Source organism: Schistocerca americana, chromosome 2 (assembly GCF_021461395.2).
Source record: "Schistocerca americana isolate TAMUIC-IGC-003095 chromosome 2, iqSchAmer2.1, whole genome shotgun sequence".
Taxonomy (NCBI): domain Eukaryota; kingdom Metazoa; phylum Arthropoda; class Insecta; order Orthoptera; family Acrididae; genus Schistocerca; species Schistocerca americana.
The window spans coordinates 451058261-451082813 of NC_060120.1; the positions used below are offsets into that span (position 1 = coordinate 451058261).

The 24553-nt window shown below is 43.4% G+C and overlaps 1 protein-coding gene across 1 annotated transcript in view; it reads right to left on the reverse strand.

Moving 5' to 3' along the window:
- LOC124590083 (odorant receptor Or2-like) overlaps positions 1-24063 on the reverse strand; it is a 100872-nt gene extending 76809 nt beyond the window's left edge. The window contains exons 1-4 of the mRNA XM_047131621.1: positions 23755-24063; positions 15132-15538; positions 11582-11607; positions 7194-7201 (exon numbers count right to left, since the gene is read on the reverse strand). Coding sequence (XP_046987577.1) covers positions 7194-7201; positions 11582-11607; positions 15132-15538; positions 23755-24063 — 750 coding nt within the window. The remainder of the gene's footprint in view (positions 1-7193; positions 7202-11581; positions 11608-15131; positions 15539-23754) is intronic.
- Between the last annotated feature and the right edge of the window lie 490 nt (positions 24064-24553).

The window sequence follows — 24553 nt, forward strand, 5'->3', positions numbered from 1 at the left end:
CACCAGCAATCAGTTACTGACGCTGTATCAAACTTAGTAGTAGGGGATGCATGATAGGTTTGCCTTGAGCATCAGGCTTATAAAGTATGTGTTTGTGTTCTGGCATGTGCAAAGGAAATGACTATGTCTAGTCGTAAGGAAGGTATGGATTTGATGTGGAATACTGTGATATCAAAGGGAAGAGTATATCAAGTCATAAGAATGGTACAGATATTTCTATTTCCAGAGCCACAGCCGTCAGCAGGGTGTATTTCCGATACTTCGCTCATTGTCGAATGTCGCCAGACTCATACATTCTACACACCAACAAGAATACTCGTTTTGTTGTCACATCTCCCAATGATTTTAGAAATTCTGATGGAGTGTTATCTATCCCTTCTGCTTTATTTGATCTTAAGTCCTCCAAAACTCTTTTAAATTCTGATTCTAATACTGAATCCCCTATCTCTTCTAAATCGACTCCTGTTTCTTCTTCTATCACATCAGACAAATTTTCCCTTTCATATAGGCTTTCTATGAATTCTTTCCACCTATCCGCTCTCTCATCTGCATTTAACACTGGAATTCCCTTGCATTCTTAATGTTATCACCCTTGCTTTTAATGCCACTGAAGGTTGTTTTGACTTTCCTGTATGCTGCGTCGGTCCTTCCGACCATCATTTCCTTGTCGATGTCTTCACATTTTTCTTGCAGCCATTTCGTCTTAGCTTCTCTGCGCTTCCTATTTATTTAGTTCCTCAACGACTTGTATTTCTGTATCCCTGAGTTTCGCGGAACATTTTTGTACTTCCTCCTTTCATCGATCAATTGAAGTATTTCTTCAATTACCCATGGTTTCTTCGCAGTTACCTTCTTTGTACCTATGTTTTCCTTCCCAAATTCTGTCATGGTCCTTTTTAGAGATGTCCATTGCTCTTCAACTGCACTGCCTACTGAGCTACTCCTTATTGCTGTATCTATAACCTTAGAGAACTTCAACCGTACCTCGTCATTCCTTAGTACTTCCGTATCCCACTTCTTTGCGTATTGATTCTTCCTGACTAATGTCTTAAACTTCAGCCTACTGTTCGTCACTACTACATTGTGATCTGAGTCTATATCTGCTCCTGGGTACGCCTTACAATCCGAATCTGATTTTGGAATCTCTGTCTGATCATGACATAATCTAACTGAAATCTTTCCGTATCACCCTGACTTTTCCAAGCATACCTCCTCCTCTTGTGATTCTTGAACAGAGTATTCGTTATTACTAGCTGAAACTTGTTAAATAACTCAATTAGTCTTTCTCCTCTCTCATTCCTTGTCCCAAGCCCATACTCTCCTGTAACCTTTTCTTCTACTCCTTCCCCCTCCACCCCCTAAAACTGCATTCCAGTCCCCCATGATTATTAGATTTTCATCCCCATTTACATACCCTTACATTACCCTTTCAATATCCTCATACACTTTCTCTGTCTCTTCATCTTCAGCTTGTGATGTCGGTATGTATGCCTAAACTATCGTTGTCGGTGTTGGTTTGCTGTTGATTCTGATAAGAACAACCCTGTCACTGAACTGTTCACAGTAACACACTCTCTGCTCTACTTTCCTATTCATAACAAATCCTACTCCCGTTATACGATTTTCTGCTGCTGTTGATATTACCCTGACCAGAAATCCTTGTCTTCTTTCCACTTCACTTCACTGACCCCTACTATATCCAGATTGAGCCTTTGCATTTCCCTTTGCAGATTTTCTAGTTTCCCTATCACGTTCAAGATTCTGACATTCCACGCCGCGACTCGTAGAACGTTTTCCTTTCGTTGATTAATCAGTCTTTTTCTCATGGTAACCTCCACCTTGGCAGTCCCGTCCCGGAGATCTGAATGGGGGACTATTCCGGAATCTTTTGCCAATGGAGAGATCATCATGATACTCCTTCAGTTACAGGCCACATACCCTGTGGATACATGTTACGTGTCTTTAATGCAGTGGTTTCCATTGCCTTCTGCATTCTCATGCCGTAGAACATGAGCATATTCATTCTTAAACCCCAACCATTTTTTCTCTTTGAATATTCGAAGCGATGTGTTGTTGTTGTTGTTGTGGTCTTCAGTCCTGAGACTGGTTTGATGCAGCTCTCCATGCTACTCTATCCTGTGCAAGCTTCTTCATCTCCCAGTACCTACTGCAACCTACATCCTTCTGAATCTGCTTAGTGTATTGATCTCTTGGTCTCCCTCTGCGATATTCAAAGCGATAGGTATTAGAATATGGGTTTCCTATTACTTTGAATGGTCTTTAATATAAATGAATTCGTACCTGTGTCTCGCTTCCACTTACTAAAAGGCAATCTAATTTAATTACTGATACATTATATCACAGAACTGCACACTTTCTAATGAATTATTTCTTCATTATACACGTGTGTATCAAATAAATTCTGCTCGATCAGCCTTCGGCTAAAATGACGTCTACCGGTCGTAATAACTTTTATACGAACAGGATTTTCCACTTTTATTCCTTCTGCGTTTGTCGTGCCCGTCATTTAACTTTAACTCAACACACTCAATTATTTTCTCAGTTTTCAGATACTGTGTATTAGTTACACATTCTTCCACAAAATTACCGCTTACCTTAGTGCAATAAAGTTCTTTCGTCACGATACTACAAATCTTATATTCTATTCTCACATCCACATCGACATCTACATTTACATCTATACTCTGTATAGTGGTTCTAGGCGCGCAGTCCGGAACCGCGGGACTGCTACGGTCGCAGGTTCGAATCCTGCCTCGGGCATGGATGTGTGTGATGTCCTTAGGTTAGTTAGGTTTAAGTAGTTCTAAGTTCTAGGGGACTCATGACCACAGAAGTTAAGTCCCATAGTGCTCAGAGCCATTTGAACCATTTTATACTCTGTAAACCACTGTGAAATGCATGATAGAGGATACGACCCACTGAACTAGTTATTACAGTTTTCTCCGTTCCATTCATATATGGAGCGCTGTAGTTAATCTAATATTGTCCTCATGATCCCTGTGGGATCGATGTGTAGGAGGTTGTCGTTTAGTCCTAGAGTCATCATTGAAATGAAATGAGCGTTTGGCGTCATTGGCCGGGAGGCCCCTCGCGGGGCAGGTCCGGCCGCCATATCGCAGGTCTTATTACATTCGGCGCCACATTGGGCGGCCTGCACGCCGGATGGGGATGAAATGATGATGAACACAACACAACACCCAGTCCCTGAGCGGAGAAAATCTCCGACCCAGCCGGGAATCGAACCCGGGCCCAGAGGACGGCAATCCGTCACGCTGACCACTCAGCTACTGGGGCGGACAGTCATCATTGAAATCCTGTTCTTGAGACTTTGTTAGTAGGCTTTCTCTGGATAGTTAACATCTACCCTCAACAGTCTGTCAGTTCAGTTCTTTCAGCATCTCTGTGACATTTTCCCATGGATGAAACAATCCTGTGACCATTTATGCTGCCCTTCTCTGTATGCAGGGTAACGGTCCCACGTGCTTGAACAATATTCTAGAATGAATGGGTCACATGAATGATTGTAAGCAATCTCCTTTCTGAACTGGTTGTATTTCCCCAGTGTTCTACCAGTTCTGCCTCCTTCAACAACTTATCACGGCCTACTGTTTTCATAACATTACTTGTCTCATTGACCCCATCAGCAAATCTATTCCATCAAGAGTTTTCCTACATTGTCAAACATGAATACATTTTCTTCCTCCTCCTCCTCCTCATTGTCAACTTGGCACGTTTCGGACAATATTTCTGGAGCCCTCATCCTACTTTTCATGATGTTTTCATTTTATTGTTTATCACACCAATATAAAGTACTTAATATACTGTGAAGTAAGTTATAGGTGTTGTCAAATATAATCTCTGTGTCACGGGACGCTACAGTCCGCGGTTCGTGGTCTTGCGGTAGCGTTCTCGCTTGCCGCGCACGGGGTCCCGGGTTCGATTCCCGGCGAGTTCGGGGATTTTCTCTGCCTCGAGATTACTGGGTGTTGTGTATCTTTCATCATCATTTCATCCTCATTCACTCGCAAGTCGCCGTAGTGGCGTTAAAGAACTTGTGGAGCGGCGGCCGAACCGCCCCGCGAGGTGTCTCCCGGTCACCAGTGCCATACGCTCATTATTATTATTACTGGACGCCACTAACATGCAATCAAAGTTTTCTGTTTGTGTACCCTTGCTAATTAATCTTTGAGACTCTTTTAATATCCATGCTGTGAGTGCCAGTTGCCTCATAACAGGGACCAGTTTCCCTCTCGACATACATCTTCGTTCGCAATTGGTGTCGTACTAATACCACATTGCTCCCTTGTCTGTCATGAAGACTCAGAATTCCTTTGTTTTTCCTCGTTAAAAATTGGAAATTGAGGTGGCTGCTGACTTGAACTTCTGCTTCTCTTGCCACAATGTTTAATGTTTGTATTGCGTGTTTCTAAATATCAAGCATTTGCACTTATACCTTGATTACTTCTGTTATTGACGTTCTGTCGATATGCCTGGTGTTATTTATTTGCTCTTCACTTTTTCCAAATAATAAATTTATCTGTTTATTCCTTGGTGTAAAAAGATTACTCTTTTGATGGCAGTTTACTTTCTAAGACAATACAATACTTTTCCGGTTACATTTTTTCTGTCAAATGTGACAGACGTGAAAGCGCCTTCCCGCGAATTCTTTGACTGATTCGAGACCTGGAGCAAACTTTTTTCCATTTCAAAATTCTCTGAGTACGTCATTCTCTTTATTATGCTACTTTAAACCCAGAGAGCGTTTTACACTGCAACATCACAACACCTAAAGCATCACCTGACAAATCTCTTCGAATAAAATAAATAACAGGATTTCACTTTCAGACCACCCACGCCACAACACATCCTCAAAATCATTCCAAAAATCCAGTGGATATATCTGCTTGTCCTGATCAGATCGAGAAACTATCGCCACACTATAAAATTAGCATCAATAGGAGGAAAATCCTGTTCAGTGGTGTTAGACGAACTGCCAAATGCTGCTTTCTCTTCAATAACATTAAAATCACTGTTCAAATCAACAATCTGATTTTTTACTGACTCCAATTTACTGTCAGTTTTACAGACCCACACATCTATTTGTTCTATTTGTACAGCCACTTTTGTTCTACTTTTTGCTTCATAAGACATCTTTTTATTTAGTTGTTCACACAGTTCGAACAATTAGTTCCTACCTTCAGAATTTCTTTCTGACAAGTAGCTACTTAGTTGTTTACTTATACAAGGTATGAGTGTTTGAGAACAAATTTTGGACAGGTGGTCCATTGTTTCGCAAACTTTTTTTCTAACACCTCATTGTCCATTTTACATTTTTTTAAGAAATTTGCCGCTTTCACCCTTCACATGCCTTTCAAGGTTGTCTAACTGTTCTCCAACTTCTGTTTTTAATTCAACTACACTGATTACCGTTGACTCTGGTTTTCCATTCAAGACTTGATTCAAACAAATCATTTCAGATTTCACACTACCCATTTGTTACCTGTCATTACGCATTTCCTGTCGTAATTCATCACTAATGGAATGAATTTTTAAAATTTAAGTAACTCATTTCAGATTTCATGTCCTGCTTTAACGCATCGTAACCAGCTTTCATTTTGGCACACAGTAACTGGATCTTTTCTGGCATTTCTGCATACATACTTTGCATCTAACAAATTTCAATGGAATTTCTTGCGTAAGTTGACTTGACAGGCTTCCTAAACCATCAAAATTCACGCTTCATCATTTGATACTACACTTTTCCCCGCCTTTATGCCAGCCTCTGTGGCCGAGCGGTTCTAGCCGCTTCGGTCTGGAATCGCGCTGCTGCTACGGTCGCAGGTTCGAATCCTGCCTCGGGTGTGGATATGTGTGATGTCCTTAGGATAGTTAGGTTTAAATAGTTCTAAGTCTAGGGGACTGATGACCTCAGATGTTAAGTCCCATAGTGCCTAGAGCCCTTTGAACCATTTGAACCTGCCGTTATGATCAGATCATTACGCCGATAGGCCGTCGTGTAATACTGTGTAATACAGCGTCTTTTGCATGTGATACGGCTTCACAAGATATCAAGGACATTCAGACGCGTCGATCTTTGTGTGAGGAACGATGGTACACATGCAGATCCGCTGAGTACATAGTTTTTATATGTAAGCGCTTCAGTATACGAGCGTGTGCTGAAAAGTAATGCCTCCGAATTTTTTATGCGAAAAATCTTAAAGCTTTTTAACAAAACAAACGTTATTAAAACAACCTAAACCTTTATTCTTGAGGTCTGCATATTTATTTCTCAACATAGACACCCTGTTGACTAACACGTGTGTCCTAATGTGACACCAGTCTGTTGACAGTGTCACTGTAGAATGATCGAATTTGTTGACGGAACCGCAACCTCACGTCTGGTTGCACCGCTTCATCACTATCAAAGTGAAGTCCTCGAAGGTGTTCCTTAGCTTTTATAAACAGTTGGAAACCGGATGGAGTCGAGTCGAGACTGTATGGAAGATGATCGATGACCTGAACCTGGGGCATCGGATTGTTGCAGGTGTCGCAACGGTCGCGTGTGGGTCTTGCATTATCATGCTGAAGGAGAGTATGGACGAACTCTTCGAATTCAAAACTCGACTACAGCATCCTGTTTCTCACGCACCGACATACTACACATTTCAAGTCGGAGCCCTTGAGTATCCTAGGGATGTAAATCTGTACACATGAAAATAAATATGTATAATGTTAATAAAGTTTGTTGTGTTTAAAGAACTTTAAGGGTTACCACATAAAAAAATCGGAGGGATTACTTTTCAGCAGGCCTCATGAAATATGCCGTTTTCACCAAGTGATACTGGGACTTCTCACATACAATGCCCAATATTACTAGCATTAGCACGTCGTACACAATTTTCTTTACAGATCCACTGCATTTCCCCACAACTCTCCATTCGCTTTCCCTAATACCGATTTTATGTGATGGTTGCATTTCATATCGTTTCTAAATACACACGATGTTATGTGCTCGAGATGTTCACACTAATCTTGCAGTCGGATACTTTCGGGGTTCTTTCTCTCTGTTACAGCAACATCTTGCAGTTTCCCACGTTTAAGAGAGCTGCGATTCATTACATCAAATCGAAATTTTGCCAGAATTTTATGCTCATAAGTATGGTATATGGTACTGCAAATCCTACGACACCGATGTCGACTGCATGTTGAACTATAAACTTATTTTTTTTATAAACTGATTGTAGTAACAAAAGGAAACGGTATGGCCATATCACCCTCAAAGAAGAGGGTGTCCCAAAAGTAACGATTCATTTTCATGAGACCTTTGTTGTAATCAATTGCTCTTTCACAAATTTCTGAGATTCTCTCTGCAGAAGAAAGAGTAGCCATTGTTTCATGGAAATCTGGTGGTTAAAAATTCTAGGAGGTGCGTGAGCTGCACCGTATAAGACACGGAAAAGAGCCACCAACAACTGGAAAGTAGCACAAGTCACATCAATATTCAAGAAAGGAAATAGGAGTAACCCATTGAATTACAGATCCATATCACTGACCTAAATTTGCAGTAGGATTTTGGAGCACATACTGTACTCGAACATTATGAATCACCTCGAAGTAAATGATTTATTGATACATAACCAACACGGATTCAGAAAATATCGTTCTAGTGCAACACAGCTAGCTCTTTATTCCCATTAAGTAATGAGTGCTGTCGACAAGGGATCTCAGATCGATTCCAGATTCCTAGATTTCCAGAAGGCATTTGATACTGTTCCTCACAAGCGACTATTAATCAAATTGCGTGCATATGGCGTATCGTCTTAGTTGTGTGACTGGATTCGTGATTTCCTCTCAGAGAGGTCACAGTTCGTAGTGATAGACGGTAAATCATCTAGTAGAACAGAAGTGATATCTGGCGTGCCGCAAGGTAGTGTCATAGGCCCTCTGCTGTTCCTGATTTACATAAATGATCTAGGTGATTATCTGAGCAGCCCCCTTAGATTGTTTGCAAGTGACGCTGCAATTTACCGTCTAGTAAGATCATCAGACGATCAATTCCAATTACAAAATGATCCAGAGAGAATTTCTGTATGGTGCGCAAAGTGGCAATTGGCACTAAACAAAGAAAAGTGCGAGGTCATCCACATGGGTACTAAAAGAAATCCGATAAATTTTGGGTATACGATAAATCGCACAAATCTAAGGGTCGTCAATTCGACTAAATACCTAGGAATTACAATTACGAGCAACTTAAATTGGAAAGACCACATAGATAATATTGTGGGGAAGGCGAAACGTAGACCGCGCTTTGTTGGCAGAACACTTAGAAGATGCGACAAACCCACTAAACCCACTAAAGAGACAGCCTACATTACACTTGTACGTCCTCTGCTGGAATATTGCTGCGCGGTGTGGGATCCTTACCAGGTAGGATTGACGGAGGACATCGAAAAAGTGCAAAAAAGGGCAGCTCGTTTCTTGTTATCGCGTAATAGGGGTGAGAGTGTCACTGATATGATAGGCGATTTGGGGTGGCAGTCACTGAAACAAAGGCGGTCTTCTTTGCGGCGAGATCTATTTACGAAATTTCAATCACCAATTTTCTCTTCCGAATGCGAAAATATTTTGTTGACACCCACCTACGTAAGGAGGAATTATCATCATAATAAAATAAGAGAAACCAGAGCTCGAACGGAAAGATTTAGTTGTTCCTTTTTCCCACGCGCCATTTGAGAGTGGAATGGTAGAGAAGTAGTATGAAAATGATTCGATGAACCCTCTACCAGGCATTAAAGTGTGAATTGCAGAGTAACAATGTAAATGCAGATGTAGAAGGACTGATATCAGTCTCGTTGACAACAAATTGAGACGAAGAAGTTTTCTTAATGAGAAACATCCAGGGAGGCGACCAGCATCTGATAACGCAGTCCGTAGAATTGAGGAGATCCTTGAAAGGAGCCCACGCGCTTCCGTTGGTCGACTAACCTGTGGTTGAACATTCCGCGATCCACTGTCTGGTGTACTCTTTGTTTTATGCGGAAGGTGACGGAGTATCGCATCCAGATAAAGCATTACCGGGAGGAGTAAGATTATGCTGCTGTATGGAAATGTGTGCTCGCCTTTTGGAGGCCGTGGAAAATGAAAGCGTGTTAGACAGCCTCTTCTGCTCAGACGAGACCACTTTTCACACATGTGATTTTGTGAGGCGTCACAACTCCCGGATATGGCCCGACAACAATCCTCATGAGATTCAAGGATTGGCGGGAAAACCCCGGAAACTGAACGTATGTCTACGCGTGAGCAAGGTTAAGATTTTTGGACTATTCTTTTTTGCACAGCAAACGATAACAGGTGCTAGTTACCTTGACGTGCTTGAGCTTTGTCTGCAATCGCAGTTGGAGGTTGACAGAATTCTGAATTTCGTTCATCTACCTGCAGGACAAAGATCCTTCCCATTTCGTTTCATTGTTCGAGATTATCTTAATCGCGTGTTCCCTGGACGGTGGATCGTGGTTACCTTAATCACACGTTCCTTGGACGGGGGATCGGTAGAGGTTCATCCCTTTGTGAGCTCCGAGATCGCCTGATCTCCCCCCCCTCCCCCCCCCCCCCCTAGACATTTTCGCATGGGGTTAAATCAAGACTCATGTACACAGGGTTAAAACCAGTACCTGCGTCAGCTGCATCATCGCATTGTGGAGGCGGTTAATAGCATCGCACCTGATCAGCTACGGAACATGTACTAGGCTACGTAAGAAAGTTGCTCTCTTTGTGTTGACATTCAGGTTGCCCACAGTGAACTTTAATGAATTATAATGCTTCTCTCGTGCTATTGTTGTGTAGATATATGTTTTCTGTATGAAACGTGCTTCCTGAAAATGAGTCATCACCTTAGGGACAGCCTCTACTAACTGAAGAGCACGCAGGTGAGTCCACACCCTTTCTACCCAGCTACGTCACTAAGAGCTTCTACAAGCTCTTTTGTAAAGTTATAACTGTCATTCAGCATTGTGCCTTTCGAGTCAGTGATGACGCAGTGCACAGAAACGTTCGGAGAGCGTTTATTTTCCATTAAACGCATTGATACTACACAGAATTCAGAGATTACACCCTAATCAAAAGAACAAGGTGACTGACAAATAGTCGTTTACAAAGAAGGTGACGCAGCAACAACCAACCAGAGAAAGAGCTTGGCCGTGCCTCATATTTTTTTATTTTTTTCTCAATTTATTGGTTTCCGGGTCGTGTCTGCTCAGCCATCTCAACAGTGGAATATCACTTATGTCGATACTAGCGCAAGGACAACACATCATCCAGTCCCAGAGCGGAGGAGAACTCCGACCCGAAGGGGAATCGAAACCGGGACCCCCGCTGAGCCATCCGCTGCGCTGACCGCGCATCTACCGAGTTGGCACATCGCTCAGCAGACGACACTTGTGGCCGCTAACGTTAACTGTTGCGATTCTTTTTCGTCGTGTGCTTTCTTTGCGCTGATTTTTTTATAACACGCAAAATAATATCTGCAGTAAGTGAGAAAGTCAGTAGCAATGTGACATGATTATTACAATCTTGCAAGGCGAACTGCAGACTGCATTCATCTAGTATTTGAGAATGAGAGCACTCCGCGACTTGCAACAAACTTCGCACATAATTCAAAAACTTTTCGAAACTTTTTCTTGCTGACACCCCCCATAAGATAACGAAAAGAGAACATTTTCGCTATTCGCCCAGTAAACTTTCAAGATGAGACATGACGCTTCAGTTTATTCTTTAGTGCTAGTTCATTTTGTAGGCAGTATCTACATACACCATTGAATGTATCTGAAAAATTATATTATTGTGCGACTCATAGTTTAGGAGATATGGCGTCATAAACACTGAGATGTATGAAAAAACAAAAACGAAGCTCGAATTATCCAGACCACACTCATGCAGTGTTCGGTAGTTAGAGTATTTAGCGACATCCAACAATCTTTAAGCATAAGGTCAACGGATAAATATTTGTCACCACTCTAGGAAACATTACAAGTATCATTTAATGCCGCGTTTTTTCGAACCTGGACTTGACAGCCGCCTGGATTCGGTCAGCAAGTGAGCCCATATGGTTGTGCAGGTACGTCGCATCCAGGTTAAGCCACTCGCTGAGGATTTCGTCTTGCAATACCATCCGATTTCGGATACGCTAATGTCGGCGTTTTACCAGCTCTCACAACATGTCCCACAGATTTTCTGTCGGTATCAAGTCAGGTGATTCTGAAGGCCAGTCGAGATGTAATAGGATGGGGAGTGTTCAGAAACCAGTCACATATTATTCCAGTCCAATGAAGTTAGGCTGTGTCGTCTTTGAAACGTAGGATGACCAATGGCCTCATGCGCAGGGACTGACTCCATAAGTTCGTTGCATGCTGTCCCCGTGGTAATGTACTCTCGCTAACAGTTTGGGATTGATTTTAATTCACTGCCTGCAAAAAACCCTGTCGGGTTTAGAAAATAATCTTGATTCAAATGCCGTGTAACGCATCCCTGTTCCCTCTGAGTCAGGATCTTTTCCGACCACAACTCTGACGTCTTGATTCGCAGCCACTGCTCGCAGATGCGTTGAACAGTCCACCGTGAAACACCAACATATCCAGCGTCACACACCATACCTTATGACCACGGGCACAGTCAAACACGACTGCCCCTCTTTGCCACTCTGTCACGTCCTTACATTTACACATGTGTACGCACAATGTCCGCTTTGAAACACAAATGTCGCATTGATCGCCACTGCCTTATGCCCACTCAGAGGCAGAGCGCGCGCGGTTATTTCTTTATTTCCTTTTCCAGTTTATTGACTTTCGGGCCTTGCCCATTCAGCAACATCAATAATAATGTCTATATCTCTTCGTGATTACTCTGCTATTCACAGTAAAGTGCCTGACAGAGTGTTCCATGAACCACCTTCAACCTGTCTCTCTACCGTTCCACTCTCTAACGGTACGCTGGAAAAACGTGAACTTAAATTTTTCTGTGCGAGCCCTGATTTCTCTTATTTCATCGTGATGATCCTTCTTCCCTATGTAAGTGCGTGCCAACAGAACGTTTTCGCAATCGGAGGAGAAAACTGGTGATTGAAATTTCATGAGAAGATCCCGCCGCAACGAAAAACACCTTTGTTTTAATGATTGCCGCTCCAATTCAAGTATCATGTCTGCGACACTATCTCCCCTATGTAGCGATAATACGAACCGAGCTGCCCTTCTTTGTACTTTTTCGATGTCATCCGTCAGTCCCACCTGATGCGGATCCCACACCGCACAGCAATACTCCAGAGTAGGGCGGACAAGCGTGGTGTAAGCAGTCTCTTTAGTAGACCTGTTGCACCTTCTAAGTGTTCTGCCAATGGATCGCAGTCTTTGGTTTGCTCTGCCCACATTACAACATTATCTCTGTTATCGTTCCAATTAGGTTATTTGTAATAGTAATCCCTAGTCTAAGTATTTAGTTGAATTTACAGCCTTCAGATTTGTGTGACTTATCGCGTAATCGAAATTTAGCTGATTTCTTTTAGTGCTCATGCGAATAACCTCACACTTTTCTTTATTCAGGGTCAATTGCCACTTTTCGCACCATACAGATATCTTATCTAAATCACTTTGTAAGCCGTTTTGATCATCTGATGACTTTACAAGACGGTAAATGGCAGCATCATCTACAAACAATCTAAGACGGCTACTCAGATTGTCTGCTATGTCGTTGATATAGATCAGGAACAATAGGGGGCCTATAACACTGCCTTGAGGAACGCCGGATATTACTTCTGTTTCACTCGATGACTTTTCATCTATTACTACGAACTGTGGTGACCTTTCTTACAGGAAATCACGAATCCAGTCGCACAACTGAGGCGATACTCCGTAGGCACGCAGTTTGGTTAGAAGACACTTGTGAGTAACGGTGTCGAAAGCCTTCTGGAAATCTAAAAATATGGAATCAATTTGACATCCTCTGTCGATAGCACTTATTACTCCATGAGTATAAAGAGCTAGTTGTGTTTCACAAGAGCGATATTTTCTGAAACCGTGCTGTCGTGTCAGTAAATCGTTTTCTTCGAGGTACTTCATAGCGTTCGAATAAAGTATATTTTCCAAAACCTTACTGCAATGTTAATCGTGACAACAGGAAAGTGACAACTACACACGGTAACACCGGTTGCTGAGGGGAAAAATTCTCCGTCATGGCCAGGAATCGAGCCAGGCCCCTTCGCTTAGCAATTCGCCGCACCGACCACGGAACTGCCGAGGTGAACTGCGCCCACTGTTGAGCACGTGACTCGATCGCTGCGCCATCCGTGAAGGCTTAACAATTCACTTGTTCGTGCACTGGGCTAGTTTTTCGTCCGGTGAGCTTAACTTGTAAAGTGATCAGACATTTAAACATAGTTCAGTTCGTTAAAGAATCGGAGGAAGAGGGATTAGGTGGGGGGTGGGGGGGTGTTCCTGGTGAACTGACTGGCCATACGAGGTGCGACAATAGGGTAAGGAGAATGATGTGAAAAAAAACGTTCCTTACCGTTTTAGTCAAGTTTAGTGTTGTCTCCTTCAAAGTAGTTCCCTTCTGACTGCACACACTTCTTCCAGCGCTTCTGCCATTCATGGTAACATTTCTGGAACTCATCTTCTGTAGTATCCTCCAAGACCTTCGTCACAGCTCCTTGGACATCTTGTGTTGTTTGAAAATGGTGTCCCTTGACCGCCGTTTTGACTCTTGGAAACAGAAAATGTCGCACGGAGCCATATCTGGTGAATAAGGTGGCTGTGGAAGTATTGAAATTTGTTTTGAGGTTAAAAATAGCTGTACTGACAGCAGTATGGGATGGGGCATTATCGTGATGCAGAATCCAATTAACAGCAATGTTGGCGCGCACACGAAGAATTCTTTTACGAAGTCTTTCTAAAATTTCTGTGTAGTAATATTGGTTAACTGTTTGTCCAGGAGGCATCCAATCTTTATGAACAATTCCCTTGGACCTGGCCATCCGTCCGTGAGGTTGATGGTCGCCCACTGCGGTCTTTATCTTCAACATTCGCTCTGCCTTCACTAAACATGTTATGCCAATGAAAAACTTGAGCTCTTGACATAACCTCCTCTCCAAAAAAATGTTCAAACGTGTGTGAAATCTTATGGGACTTAACTGCTAAGGTCATCAGTCCCTAAGCTTACACACTACTTAACCGAAATTATTCTAAGGACAAACACACACATACACCCATGCCCGAGGGAGGACTCGAACCTCCGCCGGGACCAGCCGCACAGTCCATGACTGCAGCGCCAGGACCGCTCGGCTAATCCCGCGCGGCTAACCTCCTCTCCAAAAGCCTTCTGAAGTTTACCGTAAGTTGTCGCCGCGTTTTCACCCAATTTAACGCAAAAAGAAATGGCATACCGTTGCGCAATATTATGTGGTTCCGATTCCGTGACGAGAGGAACGAACATGTGTTAACTTGAAACTTCCTGGAAGATTAAAACTGTGTGCCCGACCGAGACTCAAACTCGGGACCTTTGTCTTTCGCGGGCAAGCGCTCTACCAATTGAGCTACCGAAGCACGACTCACGGCCGCTCCTCACAGCTTTACTTCTGCCAGTATCTCGTCTCCTACCTTCCAAACTTTACAGAAGCTCTCCTGCGAACCTATAAAGTTTGGAAGGTAGGAGACGAGATACTGGCAGAAGTAAAGCTGTGAGGACGGGGCGTGAGTCGTGCTTCGGTAGCTCAGTTGGTAGAGAGCTTGCCCGCGAAAGGCAAAGGTCCCGAGTTCGAGTCTCGGTCGGGCACACAGTTTTAATCTGCCAGGAAGTTTCATATCACCGCACACTCCGCTGCAGAGTGAAATTCTCATTCTGGATGTGCTACCTTATTACAGCACAACTCACGACTGAGCAGTTGTATCGATGTGCCGCTCGGACTAGAAGCAGCTTATAGACCAAGGTCAAAGATACTGTGCCTACGCAAGCGTGCAGGGTTGCCACATCTTGCAAAGAAAGTCAGTCTCATTACTTTATTGTCGCACCTCGTAAATGGGAGATTCGAGGCGAGATCGTAAGAAAGTGCACGATGTGTGGTGCGCTCTGGCCAGGCGCCCATGTGGAGCAGCGTGCAGTTGAGGACGCGCAGCTGTCCCGCCGCGTAGACGAGCAGCACGAGCAGGAAGGCGTCGAGCGCGCCCACCCACAGCGCCACCAGCACCAGCGACAGCACCTGGTAGCCGTAGAGCAGCTGGAAGGAGGGGCTGGCCGGCTCGTAGGACGGGAACCACGGCAGGCAGAGCGCGAGCGCGCGCTCGGCCCCCAGCAGGCGCATCACGATGGGGCCGAGGCTCCAGTTGAAGACCGAGAAGCAGCACAGCGCCACGAAGGACGCCGTCAGGCGCGCGCCGTGGTCGCCGGCGGACGCCGCCACCGCTCGCTGCTCCTCCCCTGCCAGCAGCGGCGATAGCGGGAACTCACGCTCCACGGACTGCACCAACTGGCACACCTGGGGGCAGGCGAACTCTTCACAGAACATCTGTCTACGGCGACCAGCAAACATTTAACCGGCATAGCAGGCACGGATCCAAGGGAAAGAAAAAGAAAAAGCCACTGTACTAACCACTGATATCGTGATTATACACTACTGGCTATTAAAATTGCTACACCAAGAAGAAATTTAGATGATAAACGGGTATTCATTGGACAAATATATTATACTAGAACTGGCATGTGATTACATTTTCACGCAATTTGGGTACATAGATCCTGAGAAATCAGTACCCAGAACAACCGCCTCTGGCCATAGTAACGACCTTGATACGCCTGGGCATTGAGTCAAACAGAGCTTGGATGGCGTGTACAGGTACACCTGCCCATGCAGTTTCAACACGATACCACAGTTCATCAAGAGCAGTGACTGGTGTATTGTGACGAGCCAGTTGCTCGGCCACCATTGACCAGACGTTTTCAATTGGTGAGAGATCTGGAGAATGTGCTGGCCAGGACAGCAGTCGAACATTTTCTGTATCCAGAAAGGCTCGTACAGGACCTGCAACATGCGGTCGTGCATTATCTTGCTGAAATGTAGGGTTTCGCAGGGATCGAATGAAAGGTAGAGCCACGGGCCGTAACACATCTTAAATGTAACGTCCACTGTGCAAAGTGCCGTCAATGCGAACAAGAGGGGACCGAGACGTGGAACCAATGGCACCACACACCATCACAGCGGGTGATACGCCAGTATGGCGATGACGAATGCACGCTTCCAATGTGCGTTCACCGCAATGTCGCCAAACACGGATGCGACCATCATGATGCTGTAAACATAACCTGGATTCATCCGAAAAAATGACGTTTTGCTATTCGTGCACCCAGGTTCTTCGTTGAGTACACCATCGCATTCACTCGTGTCTGTGATGCAGCGTCAAGGGTAACCGCAACCATGGTCTCCGAGCTGATAGCATGCTGCTGCAAACGTCGTCGAACTGTTCGTGCAGATGGTTGTTGTCTTGCAAACGTCCCCATCTGTTGACTCATGGATCGAGACGTGGCTGCACGATCCATTACAGCCATGCGGATAAGATGCCTATCAATTGGACTGCTAGTGATACGAGGCCGTTGGGATCCAGCACGGCGTTCCGTATTACCCTCCTGAACCAACCGATTCCATATTCTGCTAACAGTCATTGGATCTCGACCAATGCGAGCAGCAATGTCGCGATGCAATAAACCGCAATCGCGATAGGCTAAAATCCGACCTTTATCGAAGTCGGAAACATGATGGTACGCATTTCTCCTCCTTACACGAGGCATCAAAAAAACGTTTCACCAGCCAACGCCGGTCGACTGCCGTTTATGTATGAGAAATCGGTTGGAAACTTCCCTCATGTCAGAAGGTTGTAAGTGTCGCCACCGGCGCCAACCTTGTGTGAACGCTCTGAAAAGTTAATCATTTGCATATCGCAACATCTTCTTCCTGTCGGTTAAATTTCGCGTCTGTAGCACGTCATCTCCGTGGTCTAGCAATTTTAATGCCCAGTAGTGTATTAAAATACAGCGTGTTTATAAGTGAATATCGGGGTTTTAACGATTCATAATATTACTTACTTACTTACTTATCGCGAATGGACCCAGAAGGATCACGCAAAGCTTTCTGACGTCGTTTCTTCCATACTTCTTTCATTCGTTCTCCATGTTTTCTTTTCCTTTCTTCTGTCCATTTTGTTCCTGGTCTCTTTAGTGCTTCCTTCTCCGACAATACAATCCACTTTTCCACCTTATTTCTAAAAGTTTTTCTATCTTTGACATCTTTAAGTTCAATATTTGCTTTTTGTAAATCTAATTTTACTTGGCTAATCCATAGTGTTGTTGATTTGACATTTTCTATGTAAGTGAGAATTCTGTTAGTGAGTCGTGTGTGGGGAAGTCTAGTGACATGTCCATAAAATTTTAATCTTCGCCTTCTTATGTCTGCTGCCAGGTTTGATATAGTTTCTGTGGTTCTTCTTGATTGTATCTGGTATCCTTCTTCTGTTAATTTTGGACCTAAAATCTTTCTCATAATTTTGCGTTCTTCTTTTAGTATTTTTTCTAAATCACATTTTGTGTGGAGTGTGAGCGTTTCACTAGCATATAGTGCTGCTGGCTTAATTACTGCGCAGTAGCGTCTGATTTTTGTGTTCGAGGAGATGCATTTTTTATTGTATATTTCATGTGTCATACCATATGCTCTCTTCATTTTCTGTTGTCTGATCTTCTGTGCAACTTTCTCTCCTCCGGTTGGCTCCAAAATTTCACCTAAGTATTTAAAATGTTTTACTCTATTTATTTTTCCATATTTTGTGTTCAAACTGTGTATATGGAATTTCGTACAGAAAAATTCTGTCTTTTGAAACGAAATTTGTAAACCTACTTTATCCGCGCATTCCTTAAGGATCTCTATTTGTTTGGTGGCGATTTCTTCATCATCTGCAAGTATGGCCAAGTCGTCCGCGAATGCTAAACAAGATATCTCCACGTTGTCTTTGGTTCTACCAAGATGGATTGGTTTCCAGTAGGATTGATTTTTTAATTCTTTTCCCCATTCCTTAATGACTTTATCCAGGACTATATTAAACAGAAGTGGAGATAGCCCGTCACCTTGACGTACTCCAGTTTTTATGAGAAAAGGTTCAGAGATTTCTCCCCTGAATTTAACTTTAGATACAGTGTCTGTCAGTGATTCTTTGATAAGCCTTAGTGTTTTGGAGTCAAGTCCAAGTTCCTCTAAAATGTTGAACAAAGATTGCCGGTCAATTGAGTCATAGGCTTTCTTAAAATCTACAAATGTACAAATTATGGGGGCATTTCTAATTGCTTTGTGTTTTAATATTGTCTTTAAATTAAATATTTGTTCTATGCATGAGCGACCGGGGCGGAAGCCTGCTTGATAATCACCAATTTGGCGTTCCAGCTGCTCTTGTGTTCTTTTCAGCAGGCATGTTGAGAGAATTTTGTAGGTGACTTGTAAAAGTGAGATTCCCCTGTAGTTATTGACATTTGTTCTGTCTCCTTTTTTATGTAACGGGTGAATAAGGGCACATTTCCAATCCTCTGGTAATTTTTCTGTTTCCCATATTTTTGTTATTATTTTTGTGAGCTCTTGCAACGTCTATGGTCCTAGGTTTTTTAATAGCTCTGCAACAATGCCATCTTCGCCAGATGTTCTATTATTTTTTAAGTTTTTAATGTGACATTTGATTTCTTCCTGTGTTGGTGGTAATGAATCCGGTTGAGCGTTGGCACAGATTTCTTTGGGAAACCTTAAACTAGGTTCTGGGCAATTTAGTAGGTTAGAAAAATATTGAGCCAATACTTGACAGTTTTCCTGGTTTGTTAGGGCTAATTTACCATCTGGTTTTCTGAAACATAAATTTTGAGGGATATATCCTCGTATTTTATCTGCGAAAGTTCTGTAGAAGTCTCTTGTATTATAGTTTTGGAAATTTTCTTCTATGGCATCCAGTTGTGCCTTTGTGTACTTCCTTTTTGCTTGCCTAATAGATTTTGAAACCTGTTTTCTAACCTCGTTAAATAAATGTAGACTTTCTTGTGATTTTTTACTGTTATATTCTTGAAATGCCTTTTTTCTCCTTTCCAATGCATTTTCACGGTCTGAATCCCACCAAGGGTGTTTGAATATCTTTTTCAAGGGAATAGTTTCCTTAGCTATTCGCGTGATTTTAGAATGAAATTCTTCCCATGTGTTTGCCTTTTCCTTCTCCCATTCTTCTTTTACTTTAGATTCTTTAATCTTCTTGGTGTCATATTTCTGTATTTCTGTTTTCTTCTGATGACTTCTTCGTGCTGTAAACTTGATTTTAATTCTAGTTAGGTAATGGTCTGAATCAATGTTTGCTCCTCTGCGTACTTGGACGTCGTAAATTTCTTTTTGTACTGGGTATGATATCGCCACATGATCTATTTGAAACTCGCCAATTTGTTGTATAGGAGATCTCCATGTCTTTTGTTTTCTTGGACATTTTCTTAGAGATGTTGACATTATCTTCAGGTTATTCTGCTTACATAGTTCGACGAGCCTTGTACCATTTTTATTGGTAAATTTATGTGCAGGATATTTGCCTACGGTTTTTTGGTGGATTTTCTCTCTACCAATTTGGGCATTAAAATCGCCGAGTAGAACTTTTGTATCATCTTTTGGAATCTTGGCCATTATATTCTCCAAATTTTCCCAGAACTTTTCTGTTTCTATGGGGTTTTTCTTGTTGTCTCCGTTTGTGGGAGCATGAACATTAACCATTGTGTATGTTTTGTTGGCACATTGTAAGCGCATCGTCATTATCCTATTATTTATATTATTATATTATTATTATTATTATTATTATTATATTAAACTTACACTTATAAATGATATGTCAAATGAAAGAGCAACTCAAACAGTTTTACCAAAAACCTTATAAATGTTCAATGTGAGCACCATTTGTCACACGGCACACATCAAATCTATAGTAGAGTTCTTCCAAAACGTTGATAAGTGTGTCTTCAGTGATTGTAGCAACAGCTGCTTCAATCCGACTTCTTAATTCGGGTCTGCTGGTAGCGGAGGCACGTACGCACGATCCTCGATGAGGCCCCAAAGGAAAAACCGCATGGCGTTAGGTCGGGTGAACGTGGAGGCCATGCAAAGCAAGCCCGGTCATTGGGCCCTTTGCGGCCTATCCTGCGCGTGGGTACAGTGAAGTTCAACCAGTCGCATACTTCGGTATGCCAGTAAGGTGGCGCACCATCTTACTGGAAAATGAAGTTCTTTGGCTCATCTTCTTCCCACTGAGGGAAGAGCCATTGCTCTTGTGTATCAAGGTGTATCAAGACACACTTATCAACGTTTGGGGAGAACTCGGCTAAAGACTTGATGTGTGCCGTGTGACAACTGGTGCTCACATTGAACATTTATAAGGTTCTTGGTAAAACTGTTTGAGTTGCTCTTTAATTTGACAATTCATTTATAACTGTAAGTTTAATGTACCGGTAATAAATATTATACAGCGTTAAAACCCCGATATTCATTTATAAACACCCTGTCTTGTATGGAGTCTGGTAATCTAAGGCTGAATCATTGGGTCTAATGCGACTGATCCATCGTTCAGTAATCCTTTGATTTAAAAATTCCCACACATCCAGATGCCAGTGTGGTGGTGCCCCATCCTGTTGGTGAATGAAGTCGTTCGAATCAGTCTCCACCCGTGAGAAAAGAAAATTCTCAAGAATATCGAGATACGTGCTTCCTGTAACTGTTCTCGGCAAAGAAAAATGGACCATATGTCTTTTCCCGTGAAACTGCACAAAACAGATTAAATTTTGGAGATTCCAGTTCATGTTGTACAACTTCATGTGGTTATTCTGTACCCCATATTCTCACATTATGACAGTTCACCTTTCCACTTAAGTGGACTGCTGCCTCGTCGCTAAACACTAACAAAGAAAACTGTCATCCTCCATCTTCCCAAGAACTAAATCACAGAACTACACACATTATCGTTTGTCACCTTTATGAAAAGCTTCCAGTAGCTGAATTTTGTATGGTTCCTTGTGTGAACGTCGACGCAACACACGGCAGACGGATATCGGGGCATGTTGAGCTGCACGGCGAACGGATTCCTACTATGGCGGATGCGTTCGACTTCTGTGTTAGACACTAGGGAACGACCCGGCGATTTCCCTTTACACAAACAATATGTTTCTCAGAATTGTTCATGCCATCGTCTAATGCTCTGTGCTGTAAAAATGGTTGGTTCAAATGGCTCTGAGCACTATGGGACTTAACTGCTACGGTCATCAGTCCCCTAGAACTTAGAACTACTTAAACCTAACTAACCTAAGGACAGCATACAACACCCAGCCATCACGAGGCAGAGAAAATCCCTGACCCCGCCGGGAATCGAACCCGGGGACCCGGGCGTGGGAAGCGAGAACGCTACCGCACGACCACGAGATGCGGGCGCTCTGTGCTGTAGGACGATACACAACATACTTAGTACGAAAGTCACGCTGAACAGTTATTAATGACCCACACTGCGCAAAACGTGGGAAACAAAACGCCTTCTGTTGTCCCGACAACATATTTCCTAAAACTGAAGTGGGCGCACATTGCTGCTACCTAGCGGGAACAATGTGAAACTCTAGAGTTTGCTCTTTCCAACAGTGCGTTGTTCACTCACACATCCCAAATAACATAATAGTTATGAATTTTTTAATTGGATGATTCTTTTTGATACAGCCTGTATATTGTCATTTTGTCATTTGAGGTAGTGAATGGAGCTATGGACGCTACAAAATGGAGTGCCGAGTGAAGAAATCGGATCATTTCCGACGTATTCTACTGTTCGAGTTCAATAAAGAGGTGACAGCAGCGGAGGTGACGAGAAACATTTGTGCCGTATGGGGTTAAATGCCATTGGACAGGGCACAGCAAGAAAATTGTTTTCTCATTTTAAACAGGAACTCCTCACGTTCAAGAAGGCCTTTGGGGTTCCATGCAGATCGTTTAAAAGCATTAATCGACAATGATCCACGTCATTGTACTCGAGAACTGGCAGATATGATCATTCCACCATCTCGCGACATTTGCAAGCAATGGAGAAGGTTCGAAAGTCGCATGTATGGGTACCGCATGCTCTAAACCAAAATCACAAAAATCAGCGGGTGGTCATATGTATATCTCTGCTTGCTTGTCATCGATTAACTCGTGAACGACACCGACAATTCGTATCATTTATTGTTTCTACTGACGAGAAATGATATCTTTATGCTAACATAAGGAAAAGGAAGGAATGATTAAGCCCAAACAAAGCAGCAACTACCCGTACAAAGACTTGGGTGCATCCGTGAAAGATGATGTTATGCATCTGGTTGAACAACGGCGGTGTACTGTGCTACGAACTGCTGTGTAACCATCACTGCTGACATATATTGTCTACAACTGAGACGTCTTGGAACGCAATCCAAGAACAACGACCAGGAAGACTGCGGGGAGGGATGCTATTCTACTATAACGCCCACCCACACTCTGCTAGAGTGACAAAAAACACTACACATGAGTTGGGTTGGGAAGACAAACTTCAGCACCAACATAATAACTTCCATTTTCATATAGCGTGTGTATACTAGAGGCACTGGCGCCGCTCTTACAATGGAATGCACCTTGAATCAGTAAGCTGCGAACAACGGAGAAAGAAGGTCGTGTCTTTGTTCGCCTCCGAGCCACGTGCATTCGAAATGTATGCCGAAATGAGAAGTCCTGCAGTTGTGAGATACGTTCTGTAATAAGGTTTCTTGAGGCAGAAACTGAAAAGCTAGTGAAATCCATCACGAAGTGTATGAAGTTCATGGGCCAAACGTAATGAATGAAGGTGACGTAAGACAGTGGAACCGATTTTCTATAAATGGGCAAATCAGTGTCTGTGATGAAGAGAAAAGCGGTCGACCGATTATCGTGAATGCAGGTCTCATTCGTTCGGTTGACGAAAGCTTGAGCTTTATCATTTTAAGTATAAAACAGATGAAACACAGTTTCCTCGACATCAGTAGTCACTGCTGACTACACTCCTTTCGACAGCAACGAATAACAGGCTGAACGTTTTGTGTTACAATAATCTCTTTCTTATTTCTATAACTATTGCCACCTTCTTCTATTCTTAGTGTCTTTAAAATCATTTTTTTTACTCTGCTTAATTATTTCGCTCATTTTTTAATACAATTTGCAGCAACACTTTGACTGCAAGCACTCCGTAAGAATCGCTAACAAATTGCAGGCAAAGAAGTTGAAAGTTGACTGACATCCACTGCTTTCTGAAATGTATTTCTCGCTATATATGAAAGATATCGTGCTGAAATTTTCATGGTGGATAATTGAAAGATGGAGGAATTGAATCGGCATCTGATGGAAAAGGGCGTAACGACACTTATTCGCCTAGCCCATCAAGGTCCTCATCTGGAACGGGGAGAAACTCTAATAATGTGGTGCAATGGGAAGCACTCTCTGCCACGCTCTTCACAATGGTTTATAGAGTATTGGTGTAGATGTCAATTAGGGCGCTCCTCGCTCAGGATGCGGATGGAATAGGACAGAAAATCACTAATATATGCACGAAGTGCCCTCCGTCACGCCCTGCACAATTGCTTGTGGAATATTTATGCAGGCGAAGAAACTGGTTGCTTTCGTACCTGTGAGCGCTTGAGGAAGAGGGTGAGCATCTTGAAGACGGCGCCCACGTAGGAGGAGGTGACGCCGACGAGCACGGCGGTGACCTGTATGTCGGGGCGCGCCTCGGCCATGACGCAGAGCGCGCACACGGGGTAGGAGGCCATGAGCGCCGTGGCGGCCGCCACGTACAGCGCGTACAGCCGTCCTCCGCCCCCGCCGCCCCCAGCTGCCGCCCCCGGCGGCCAGGCGCCCACCAGCCACAGCGTGCGCACCACCAGCCGCAGGCCGCGCATCCGCCTTCGCTCCCAGTCCTCCTCCCTCTCGAGCATCACACCTGTCGATAGAACCGACTGTGGTCCTTTGGTGCAGAGCCGAGTGGAGAGTCTGAATCAGAGGCTCAGGCGGTTCTGTGACCGTGTAGGCTGCAGATTCCTTGACTTGCGCCATCGGGTGGTGGGTTTCCGGGCTTCACTTAATAGGTCAGGAGTCCACTACACACAGGAGGTGGCTACACGGGTAGCGGGGGCTGTGTGGAAGGGACTGGGCGGTTTTTTAGGTTAGAGGGTCTCAGGGAACCACAGAAGGGACGTCCGTCTAAAAGTGGGGAGGTAATACACATTAAGGTAGTTGTAGAAACGATTGGTATTGTAGTTGTAAATTGTCGTAGCTGTGTTGGGAAAGAACCAGAGCTCCAAGGCCTAATAGAAAGCACTGAAGCTCAAATAATTGTAGGTACAGAGAGCTGGCTAAAGCCGGAAATAAGTTCAGCTGAAATTTTTTCAAACGATCCAACAGTGTTCAGAAAGGATAGATTAAATA